Source organism: Musa acuminata, chromosome BXJ3-5 (assembly GCF_036884655.1).
Source record: "Musa acuminata AAA Group cultivar baxijiao chromosome BXJ3-5, Cavendish_Baxijiao_AAA, whole genome shotgun sequence".
Taxonomy (NCBI): Eukaryota; Viridiplantae; Streptophyta; class Magnoliopsida; order Zingiberales; family Musaceae; genus Musa; species Musa acuminata.
The window spans coordinates 43,432,266-43,445,001 of record NC_088353.1 but is presented as its reverse complement, the minus strand read 5'-3'; the positions used below and the strand labels follow the sequence as shown (position 1 = coordinate 43,445,001).

At 37.7% G+C, this 12,736-nt stretch overlaps 1 protein-coding gene across 1 annotated transcript; it reads right to left on the bottom strand.

Annotated features, from left to right (window-relative positions):
• Positions 1-1,671: 1,671 nt before the first annotated feature.
• Positions 1,672-7,073, bottom strand: LOC103986295 (transport inhibitor response 1-like protein Os05g0150500). Its single transcript, XM_009404256.3, has 3 exons — positions 6,401-7,073; positions 3,110-3,602; positions 1,672-2,721 (listed from the first exon to the last, which is right to left on the bottom strand). The coding sequence occupies exons 1-3, from the start codon at positions 6,871-6,873 to the stop codon at positions 1,945-1,947; spliced, it is 1,743 nt and encodes a 580-aa protein (XP_009402531.2). The 5' UTR covers positions 6,874-7,073; the 3' UTR covers positions 1,672-1,944.
• Between the last annotated feature and the right edge of the window lie 5,663 nt (positions 7,074-12,736).

Genomic DNA, 12,736 nt, shown 5'->3' with positions numbered 1-12,736 from the left:
AGAGTATTTCGAAGCAGAATAATTGCTTTAGAAAAGAGAAGAGTCATCAGGATTGAGAAGATGTGGCCAATTAAAGACAAGAAAGTGCCAATAGGAAGGTAGCCACCAGAAGAGAATATGAAGCATGATGATTAGGGAAGCAGATGGACCAGAAAAATAAATATTCTGGTGAAGAATGGATAAGAAAATTCCAATTCCTTAGCATCTGCCTGACCTGGACTCAGGAAGCATACTACATTTATTATACAAAGCTTTTCAATATCTTAATCAGGTCAATGTGATCATCACCAAGCATCAAAGGTTTTTAGGGGAAGCAAATGCTTGTGCCATGCAGGTTTCAATGCCCATGTTCTGATTTCTACTGAATTGGTTCAATCACCCACACAAGAAGGTCATGATGCTCTCTTCCATGAAGACTACCAAGAGGATTTATTTGAAGGCATGCACTTTATTTATGCCAGAAAAAAGAAAAAAAAATATTTTTTTTATTTTACTTCCCATGGTTTAGGGGTTGCAAGTGCCAGAAAGAAATAAAAGCTCAGAGTTGTTCTTCCTCATCTAATGGAGAAGAATTACACTTTGTTTTGGGTTCTTGTGACATTTGTTCCCTCTTTGCATGATGATGTTTGCTTTTTCTGTGTCTGTGTCTGATCCTTTGAGAGGAAAGCTGTTTCTATGGTGATTTGTCTGGACTTCCTAAGACCTCTGAGCTTTGTTCTTCTTTACTGTTCATAATTCCAGACATGGTGGATCCTATTATTGCACCTTTCTCTTCAAGAGGGAGGGAGAGCATGCACAGTATTTGTACACCTCTGTTGTTCTTGAAGTAGCAAATCCTTGGTAGACAAGTCCTTTGCATAATGAATCATCTCCATCCCAATACATAATTGCCATGCTACTTACTATTCAGCTTCATTCTTCATCATTTTAAGGCAATCATATTGGTAAAGGAAGTTGAATCCTTTTGACTTTGAGAGTGGGATATGGATCATAAAATGATAGAAATTTATAGGAATTTCATATTAAATCCTAATTGAACCTTATTTTACCTAAACATGTTGGGTTTCATGACATCATGCATATGAGATGTTTACAATGGAACTTAATGATGGGATGCATCAAAGATAATTAGCTTTATATTGATAAATATAACAAGCATAGGCCAAAAATATAGATCTTATGAGATATATAAAAATTATATTCTTGATTAGATTTAGTATTTAAATTTAAATTTATAATTTCCTACAAAACGTTTTTAGATCTCTCTCTACCTTTTTCTCATACCACTCATAGGAATTAATTACTTATACCCTTTCTAATTACAGAATATGTAAGCATCTTTCTAATTACAGCATTTACAAGCATCCATTCCATATTTGTTCTCTCCTATGTTGTTTGCCAACAGACAAGTGGCCAAAGGTTTTCTATTCCAATTAATTTTGTCCTCCAAGAAATTAAAGGGCTTGTAATGTTCCTGAGATCACAGTGGATTAACATCCTGGTAATTGACCATATCTGCATTTCCAATAGCATTGCCTTTAGTTTAGGGGGCAAAAACCATCATGAAGATTATGAAAGAGAAACCATCCCCACATTCCTTAAAAAACAACATCCAAGACAGGATATCTGACTACACTGCTGCATTAGCTATTCCCTAAACACACAAGCAGGTAAACTAAATCTGAAGAAGTGTGAATATAAGAGCAGTTCTGTGTGAAGTTGCAATACACTGCATGGAGGTAACAAAAGCCTAAAAACAAAAAACACCTCTAGAGACCTACAACAACTTGCCACAAATCATACAGTTCCACGACTTATTGACAACTAAAGCTTCAACTCTTGCTGAAATCTAAGAACCACACAACTAATGGAAAACAAATTAATAAGCAGAAGACAAACCGAAAGATACAACATAATACCCCCATACTATGGGGTGTCACCACCTTAAACTGTCCAAACACATGGTGGAGTGTCTGATCTTGGACCTGCAACGGTCCGATAGATGTAGAGCTTCTCGACGGGGAAATCATCAGGCCACGACTCCAACGGCCTTCCTCTCCTCTCATCGATGACCTCCACGTTAAGTCGTGGCATCTTCAGTGCTAGCTGTCTGCACGCCCCCAAGGTCACAGAGCATGATGACATCCAAAGGGATCGCATTGTCTCCAGTTTAGAAGCATTGTCCAACAAAGCCTTGTCCCCGAATGGGCAGTCCCTAATTTCCAGCTTGCGCAAGTTCTTGCAACCAGAGAGAATGTAGTGAAGACCCGCATCACTATCACCAGCAAAAGCAACTGAGAGCATCTCAAGACGATTTGCCGAGGCCCCAATTGACTTAAACACACGGTCAGTGAGGAGACCAGATAAGGAGAGACGCCGGAGGTCTTTGCAGGATTCAACGATGGCACTGAAGCCAGCATCTAAAGGTTCTTGACTAATATAATCCGGGGTGTGCGGTTCGATGATGCATAGACGGAAGCATGTGAGATTGGGACGGTTGTTAGCAATAGTGAGGAGGGCAGCATTAGTCATTTGCCGGCAAAAATAGAGAACAGAGTGGAGCATCAGGCAACCCGCAGAGATCGCAACAAGGCCATGTTCTGTAAGAGAGATGGGTGGTGCCACACCATATGGGTCAGAAGGGAATACTCGCAGTTCTTGAAGGAGCTTGCATGATGCTGCCACAGCAATTAGGCCATTGTCCTCAATTAAGTCCATCACCTAAACAAAACAGGTTTCTTCTTGGTAAGCATATATTTGGGACAACTAACATGGCCAAAAACATGAGATCGAATAAACTACTGGTGGCCATCAGAATTCCTCCTAAAATACTGACTGACATCTGCTAATGAAATTTATTCCCATAGCAAAGACGAAAGCAGCATAAGAAAACAAAACAATCACTGGCTTAATCTAAATTCATTATGAAGCTTTTGTCAGTGCTCAATAGATGAGAAAAAAGATGCCAGCATAGAAAAGATGAACAATACAATGGAAAAGACATGCCAGCTATACGAGCCAGACCCTATCATTAGATGAGTGAGCTAGCATATGAAAGAGATGTAGTTGCTACCCATGATATATGAGAGACTGAAAGATGGATATATACCCATAATCGTTGCAGATTTTTGCACCGGCTGACTAATTTTAAGAGCTCTGGGCTCTGTATGGTAGCATAGCACAGGTTCAGGGATGTAAGACTCTCACAGACGGAATAGATTGCTGGAAGGTATGCTGGACCAGCTTCCCAAATACCTGATAGGCTCTTCAGATGTTTAAAGCCAGCAAAGGTTGATTCAAGCTTGAAGAAAAGCTCTGGATGATGATCTGCCGAGAACTTGCTAGTTCCAAGGTCCACCAGCTGCGGAGCTCTCTGTAGGAGACTAACAAGCTTTTCTAGAGGCATGGCATGGTTGAGTCTGAGAGTTCTGAGATTCGGACATCTGCTAATGAGACATTCAAGAACAGATGTATTCACATCACCTTCCAAGCATGCAATGTTGAGAGAAACCAAAGAAGTAAATGAATCTGGAAAATGGCTGATCCAATTTAGACAATTATCCTCCACTTCATTTTCATGCAGGTCTAGCTCCCTTAGATTCCTGTTAAGATAGAAATTTATCAAGAAAAAGAAAATCCAGTCAATTAGGTTCCTTTATCATGAGGATGGATGATATATACAATAACTTAGTTTTGATACCTTGGAAACAAGAGATGAGAATCGTTATTATCACTACAATGCAAGTGGGTCGTTAGTGACTAGAAAGATGATAAGAAAACTGATCATTAAATTTGGCTAAATTCATGAACGTCGGTAGTGTTTTACCTTAACAAGAAATGTTAGGTTAACTTATGACAACAAGTAACTCAATCTGACATAGAAGTGGTTGTAGAAGATGAAGTAAAAAAAGAACTCTTTTACATGCAATTTCCTAAAGTACAGCCCACTTTAAGTGCAAAAACACCTAGGCAGGTTTATGTATAAAATAATATGAGAAACAATATTCCGTCTTTCAGCCTTCATTTTCCATTAAAAGGAGAATGTCAATAATTCACCCACAAAAAAAGTCGTGCTGTTTTTCTTTCACTTGGTCAGCTCCAAAGTACAGAAGGTAAGGTATATCTGCTGAACTCAGCAGCAAAAACACAAGGGACAGTCTGTACAATCCGTATATGTATGTATACATGTATCTGTTAACTCTTAGAGCCAGGGCATTCAATTTATTTTCTACTAGATCTTAAATTTGGGCCTTCAGGGGCTTTCTGAGAGAGTGTAATATACTTGAGAAACTTTTGTCGTAGGGGTTATCACTGACTGTTATTGTACTTTGTCTCCTAGTGAAGCCCTCCTTTCACCTTCACTTGTGAACATAAGCCTACCAAACAAGTAAACTGTGTGTGTCATGCACATGACTCTCTCTTTTTAACTCTTCTCTTCTTCCCATCTCTATGCAGTCAACCTCTGTTTGTGTGCTCTCTACAACATGGAATATGACAACTAATTGTACCGGCCGACCATTGTTTTCTTACTTGTAACCTACTCATCTTTGGAACACAACAAATGCTGTCTGCTGCCACAACAGACTTCTCATTGCTCGTTCACACCCGCACTAGCAACGGAAACCAATGTTGCCACCTCCAATCCCACTGATGTATGAACTGGTGAAGACCTAATGAGATGAACAGAACCTGGTAAATTTCAGGCATGACCTCAATGTGGGCAAAAGCAAGGACAAGGGAGAGAAATCAAACAAAGGACTGGGCTGCCAAAGGGAAGGGGAAAAGGGAATATAACTAAGAAGGAAAAAGGAGAAAATTCAGAGCATCACCAAGAGAAGCAAGGACAGAGTCTAACCAAGAAGGACAAAGGAGAAGATTATTAGAGTCACCAAGAGAAGCAGTGAAGAATGGAGTCTAACCAAGAAGAAAAAGTACGAGATTATTAGCATTGCAAAGGAAGTGGGGAAGGACCCAGAAGAAATCGCACCACTAATAGTAGAATCAATGAGAGACAATCAAAATTGTTCAAGAGGAATAAGACTTGTAATTCAATGGTCAAGGGAGCAAATACATTGATGCAAGAAGAAAATGCCCACGTGAAAACATTTATTCACAAGAATAATGATCAAAAAAGAAGATGCTGTCTCATCCTGAAAGATGGTCACATGGTAAACACATCTTAACCATTTCTGTTTTCTTGGAAATATATTCAGCTTTCAGGTGATCCTTTATGAGCAAACACTTCCTTGCATAAGAACGCATGACTGCCTGTCTACAGACCTCATCAGACACTCTATGCCTTGAGTAGGTTATTATCCAGACTAGTCAATAATGCATGTAAGATTGGAAGCATCCCTTGTCCATGGCTTAACTTATATTTCTGGAACGTGCAAGCCTTGAAATGAAGTATAATATATTCCAGTCTGTTGAATGCCTTTGACAATTCAGCTCTCACGCTAAGTTCAACTTAAAAAAGGAAATCCTACTTATTTTTAATATTTATTTTTGCTAAACATTATCTCAATCTGGGAAACATACCAACTCTAGACAAATTTTACCAGTCTCATAAACAAACAAGTTAGAGGAAATGGATGAAAATAGCCAAGAGAAATCTATTGGCAATAGCGAAGCAGTCTAAGAGATCAAAGAAAGCAGCAAATAGGTTTCAGGAACAAAACACACAACATAACTAGAATAAGGATGGCAAGAGAACAAAATGCCAACAGAACCAACAATGACAACAATTTTCTCATGGTCAGTGTTTAATGCGCAAGCACAAGCAATCCCTGCTTTTCTACTTTAACCAGAAGAGGATGTTTCCGTAAATAGAAAGCACACATCATAGAGAAATCTGAAGGTGAAAAGGAAATGTTTGTCCTTCAAATTATTATTATTTTTTTTCGGGACATCATCCTTAATAATGCTCTCCAAATTGAGCAACTCACTACTACTAAAGTCCACGCCGACTCGTTTCATTACCAAATCTTATGGATCTGAAAACCTCCCAGTTCGGTGTTCCCAAGGAAGATTAATGCAGTCAATCAAAATGGCAGAAACTGTGTTCAAAGGAACATTGTTGCTTTCTATAATTGACCATCTCCTCAAGCAGATTACCGAAAGAACTATGACATCCTTGCTCTTGCAAGCTAAATCCAAAGAAGGACAAAAATAAAAGAACAAAATCGAAAATTTTGACCACGAAAAACACTAAAGGCAACACAAGAATCGAGTTCTCGGACTACTATATTTTTTTTCTCTGCGTGATTTAGCAAAATGTAAACATAAATACTAATTTTTAATCCAAAATCCACAGCAATTACTAATATTTCTATCATCAAAAGTACCAAATCTACTCCCAAAGCTAGCAAATAAAGGGAGAGAGAAGAGAAATTAGTCCGACCTGCAGTTGGCAGCGAAGGCCGCAAGTCCGGCGGTGCTGAAACCGTCGCAGGAGACGAGAGACAGTACCCCGAAGTTCTTGAATGACCGGGCGATGAGCTCGAGGCAGTCATCGGAGACGACCATCCTCTTGAGGCGCAGCTCCTCCAGATGCGGCCACCCTTCCGCCATCGCCTCGACCCACGCCTCCGCCCCGCCGCCCCAGTCGGTGGGCACGAGGTTGAAGTCCGCGAAGTGGGGCTTCCCCTTGATCGCGGCCGCCCTCACCTCCGGGAACCGCCGCACCGCCGCGGCGGGCGCCACCGCGTAGCAGTTCCCAACGAAGACCCGCCGCCGCGACCGCCGCTCGATCCGGTGCCACGCGCGGCACACCAGCGCCACCGCGTTCCGGTCGGCGTCCGCCGCGAGGAAGGAGAACACGTGCTCCCACACCTCGTCGGGGAACGCCGCCGCCCATCCGAAGCCCCGCACCATTTCCGCCGTCCGATCGGAGCTCCTCCTCCGCCGACGCTACGATCCAACGGCGGAGAGCCCGGGGAGGCGACGTCCCGTGGGGAACCCCACCATGGGGAAGAGATGAGACGAGCTCCGATTTGGGGAGGTGCCTCTCCTGGCTTTGAAGCGAGCTCGGTTCTCGCGATGGACGGTCCCGACGAATCCGTGGACAGATCCGTTCCGTCCGATGCGTTCGGTACAAGGTCGCGGTCGGCGTCCTTACCCACATGGCGACGACGCCGAGCCGAGAGGGGGAGTGCGTACGTGTACCACCCGGGCCATATCAGCCAGAAACGCCAAAGAGGTTAGGGAATCGGGAAAAGCGGGAAACGAGGGAGTGTACGTGTACCCTCCGGTCCGTACCTGCGAGAATCGCCAACGGAGAACGGGAAACGATGACCAGGGGAAACGATATCAGGACGGAGGGGGCCCCTCCGGGGGGATGGGGGGGAGGGAGTCGGTGGACACGAGGAGGCGAAGAGCACGGAGGTGAATGGGTGGGTGGGGTCCTCGTAATCCGTGCAGGGATCGGACGGCAGAGATGGGTGCTGTGATTGGTGGGGGAATCTTTTGGACCATCGTAGAGAGATAAAGTGGTCCACGGCGTGAAGGAAATAAAAATATTACTAATTATTATTTTCCTTCTTTTTTTAATCCATTATTCCTTCGAAATTTATACTCATCTGAGATCTCTAAGCCTCACAATTAAAAGCTAATAAATCATTATTATTATTATTATTATCATAATCTTACGGAGGACTTTTCCGGCCAATTCCCAAACTGACCTCAAAGTGACGTCACCGTCACGGTGCGACTGTAGCGGTCAGGTGGGGGCGTTTTGGTAATTGAGGGACGTGCGTGGGGGAAACGAGGTGGGTTTGTTTGCATGCCACAGGGGGATTGATTGGACGGCTTGGATCGGTCGGTGAGGTTGGCGGAGACGATCTCGACCGCTGGGATGATGTCAAACCGAGGACATCATCATTGATTCATAAGGATGAAAGGTTTCTTACATCACTGTGTTGTCTCTTTTCACAAAGATCATAGTGTTGTCTGCGGTAGATCTCAAAGATTTGGTTGGTCTGAACATTCATGACCTAATTCCAAGTATTTCAGTTACAATTGCATAAAATAATTATAATGTAAGCATACAAATTATTTTATATTATGATATAAAATCGACTGATTTTTATGAAGTTATCATTCGTCACTTGTCTCGAAGATAAATATTTATAAAATTATGATTACATCAAGAACAAATAAGATCGGTTTGACGTACGTTATACTTGACGAGATATCAACAATCACGTTAGATTGAGCATTAAACTATTAATATATTGATTTTAAAACTGATTGATTTATATTTCAAAGAACGTTATCGATCATCTCTTGTTTTAAAAATAAATCTTTTATAACACAAACATGGAAATAAGACACGAGCGAAATCCTTCGACATCGATAAATTTATAATTGGATCAACGAAGCTCTAAAGATTCAAAACATGTCTAACTTATTCTGACCACATTATATCTGAGGGTTAAAAAGAAAATATGTTAATGTTTCGAGTGAGAGACTTACGATAGGCGATCGATCACTCGAGATGTATACCCTAAAATTCTCAAGATTTCATACATATATGTAAGTTAGTTATAATCGGATAAGATATAAGAATGATCTTCTTAACCTTTGGAAAGGCACCAAAAATTGAAACACAGCGAGCAAGCAAGAAAGCATTAAAGAGGTGTTTGGTTAGCATCACTTTCACAGCCACCCAAGTGAGTGAAGAGTGCAACTCAATCATTTGAACATATATCATATGTGTACTGTTTCTTTTTCTTCTTATTGATCATCCAAGGAATTGGAATGGATCAGAAATGACATTAATGTGGACTTGTTTCGCAGTAAAGTCAAACTCATCAATCATAGGCATACAACTCCAAACTTTTAGCTCGAGTCATGCATGCTCACCACCACCAACAGTGATGAGGACCACCACCACCACCACCTCGCTCACTCACTGACGACTGTGTGTGTGATCTCCGTGTGGATTCTGTCAACCTATGGTCACTGTACAGAAGGGACGAGTACGTAGCTCGCTTGATGTCGATGGCCATAAAGATTGGATGGCGATGTTTGATCTGTAAAATACGACACCACCTTATCGAAACGTTAGGCACCATTAAAATGTTATCATGTTGACATCATACGTATACATCACTTCACTTGATTTGGATTGCCCAACCAAAGGCTTTGGTGCCGAATTACCAATAAAATTATACTTAGTGGATGATCCAATGCGGGTTTAAGTGCTCCATTAGTAACCCTGAGTGCGAGAAGCATGATCGTCGTCCTCGTCGACCTTCATTTTGGAATCATCGATCTTGGTTTACCGAAAATTAGATAAGAACGAATCGATGGTTTCGATTTCGGTTTCGATTCTTGAATCAATAATTTTTGAATTTTTTTTTGAAAATGTAAAATAAATAGATAATTCATCATGTTGATGATGGATCATATTAGATGACACTTTCATGATAGTGTTGCAAGTTGTGGTGTTCTATGGTGGATCACAATTGGGCTGAATCATAAGCAACCATTTAGGCCGATTTGGTACTCCAATTCTAACGCATTGCATCTTCACACAATATATGTATATTTTCTCCTAACCATTTGATTGAATGATTGCTTGTAGTGTACGAGTGGCCATTTGATCTCACGTAATGAGGTACTAATGACATTAGAATATTGTATCTTGTGGTGGGCTATATATATATATATATATATATATATATATATATCATTGATAACTATAATATTTTCCAGTATAAGAATTATATGTATGATTCAATATTTATCAAGCCATGCATCAACTTCAATTAGTTATGATAAAAAATCACGACTCAAAGTGTGTTCATAACTTATATTAAAGACATTCTTAATAAAATCTCATCGATATTCGATCACACAAAAATGGATTTTGAAAAATCAAGATTCATAAGACCCATGTTTATAAGTAAAAAGCTCCAATGTTATGACGATTACGACAACGTCGATCGATTGGACACTAACTCGAATGTTAATTACGAGCTCACAATTGGACATACTACTAAACATATTTTTATACTAATAATAGTAAATATAATAGAGACATAAAATGAGAGAATACTTAAAATGAATTTATGAACACTAAATAAATGAGTCTAAGTTTAATTAGTTGTTGTATTACTTATCCCATTGGAGTTATTGGAAATGTTGTTGGTCATCAAAACTTTGGAATTCTTTAAGTTGCTTTATGGTTTTTAGAGTTAATATATAGTTGGACAAAAGAAAAAGTTGCTCAAGCCACTATCATTAGTTACATCACTTGGTCTTTTTGACTTTGATTGGAAAAAGGGTGAACGAAGAAAGAACTCAAAAGTAAGAGTTCATTTTTATCTTTAATAGCGCAGCCGCCCACGCGAATCTACTCACCGATAGAGATGGCTAATTTTTAAATCAGATTTATCGATTTTTAGTGCACAAAAGAAAAAATTACAATATAAACTTTCAAGAAAGATAAAACAATTATAGTCGAAAATATACTCCGTCATTTACTAAAATAACTTTATCACATATGTTATTCAAAAAACCGACAACTAATTATTATAAATTTTTAAAATAAAATTGATATCAGTAATCTTAGAATCATGATTTTAAAATGATTAAATTATTTTTTTATAAAAGTTAGAATAATTAATTTTCAAATTAAGAATTTTTTTAATATTAATGAGGGTATTTTTTTATCTAAGTAAACAAATATATATATCCTTAGGTAGAAACAAATATGGAGAGGGTCATACGATAAAAAAAAAATTTGGAAACAATATCACTGATTTTGGACATCTAATTTAACTTAGCTAAGGATCTTTGACAGTTTATCGTAATATCTTAGGTTCGAATGTTTATGAGTGTTATCTATGATATTTTTATATGGATTTATATTATTATTTTTAAATTAATGTATAATCGATACATGGATATTCAACGTATGGTTATCACATAAAATATAAAAATAAAATAAAAAATGAATCACAATCAAAACGAAAAATATTATTCAAATGTATTATATATACACACATATATACATATATATTTCATATTTATTTATATAAAATAAAAAAAAGTTGAGCTTCTGACTAGTACTATTTCTTATTTTTTAAAAAAATTATGATAATTCAGTATCAAAATTAAGAATTTTTCAATCAAGTCATTTAGGTAAGTAGTGAGGGTATTTTTGTTTAAGTAAAAAGTATCCTTAGGTAAAAATAAATATGCAGGGCATCATATGATATATATATATATATATATATATATATATATATATATATATATATATATATATATATAATATTTTAATATGCCCATGAAACTTTATGACATAATATCACTTATTCTTGCTAAAAATCATAACAATTTATTATAAGATTTAGGCTCGAATCGAACCTTCATCACTTATCTTTTTATTAAAAAGAATCATTTATTCTTGCTCTCGAGCTTACTTTGTATAACAAAAAAAAAATCCAAATAATATTAAGTATATATCGATAATATTATATGTGTTTTCATATGATATTCAAATCGTGATGGAATGAGAAAAAAAAACATTTATACGACTCAAATATAATTAATTAATCTAAGATGGAAAGAAATACATCGAATATGCAAAAAAACAAAACAAAGGAAAGAATCTATTGATTTTCTATATGAATTTATCTTATTATTTTTAAATAATATCTAATCGATATGTGGATATTCACTCTCTTATGTGATTCCACGCATGTTTATCACACAAAAAAAATCAAAATAAAATAAAATAAAATTCTAATCGAACAAATCTACTACGTCAATCACAATCATTATGAAAAATATTATTTAAATAGTTTTCATTCTATATATTATTTTCCTAACCACTCACAATCAACAAAGACATCTCACTCTCTTCATTTATATATATTCAACCAAATATTAAATCTCAGAAATAGTTCTTATAATATCTATTTATTTTTTAAAAAATAATTATATATATATATATATATATTCAACCAAATATTAAATGTCAGATAATAGTGAGTGCATCTTGAAACAATAGAATTGAGTGCGAATGATGCATCTTGTCTTTCCAATCAATTCACCCAACTTGACGTGTTGGGTTAGCAATAGACCGATTGGACGTGTGAAATGTTGGGACGATGTTGACGGATTCCGATGTGAGCAGCCGCCCTATCCTTCTAGAAGAAGAAAGGCACCTCTTCTTCTAGAAGCATTCAAAAGCTTTGCCTCCATACTCACCACCTTTTAATGTTATCGTGCCAACCACCACTATATATATATACATATATATAAAGCTGATGTGATCCTTTTAATGAGTGGGGGCCCCCTGTTTCCTTCCATACAGGGAACACCACTCCTTCATTTGGCATCTTCTGGGCCCATATAAGTGGGTATTTTTAATTTTTAATAATAATAATAATTATTATTATTTATTAAACTCTTTTAACGTTTAATAAATGACAAATGACAAACGTTGGAAACTCTCATCTATGTAAATTTATGTGTAATATTTTTAGGATATAGTATCGAATTCTTAACATATAGTAAATCGATAATTATATTGTCAAAATAAGAAAGAATATAATATGTCTAATAATTGTTTTACCGATAATTTTCTTGTCCAAGTGTGGACTGTGGGAGGTCAGCCAGCCAGCCAGCCTGTACGTACGTGATTCTCACAACACCATCTATCTAATGATACAAAAGGATCTCTTTCTCTCTCTCTCGATTTCCTCTACATGGTGGTGGCTGC

Excerpts from the sequence above, each read along its gene's own strand:
- LOC103986295 (XM_009404256.3), bottom strand. The coding sequence starts at position 6,873 with ATGGTGCGGGGCTTCGGATGGGCGGCGGCGTTCCCCGACGAGGTGTGG. Across the intron at positions 3,603-6,400 it reads GCCTTCGCTGCCAACTGCAG|GAATCTAAGGGAGCTAGACC; the intron begins GTCGGACTAATT and ends CTATCTTAACAG. Across the intron at positions 2,722-3,109 it reads AAAATCTGCAACGATTATGG|GTGATGGACTTAATTGAGGA; the intron begins GTATATATCCAT and ends TGTTTTGTTTAG.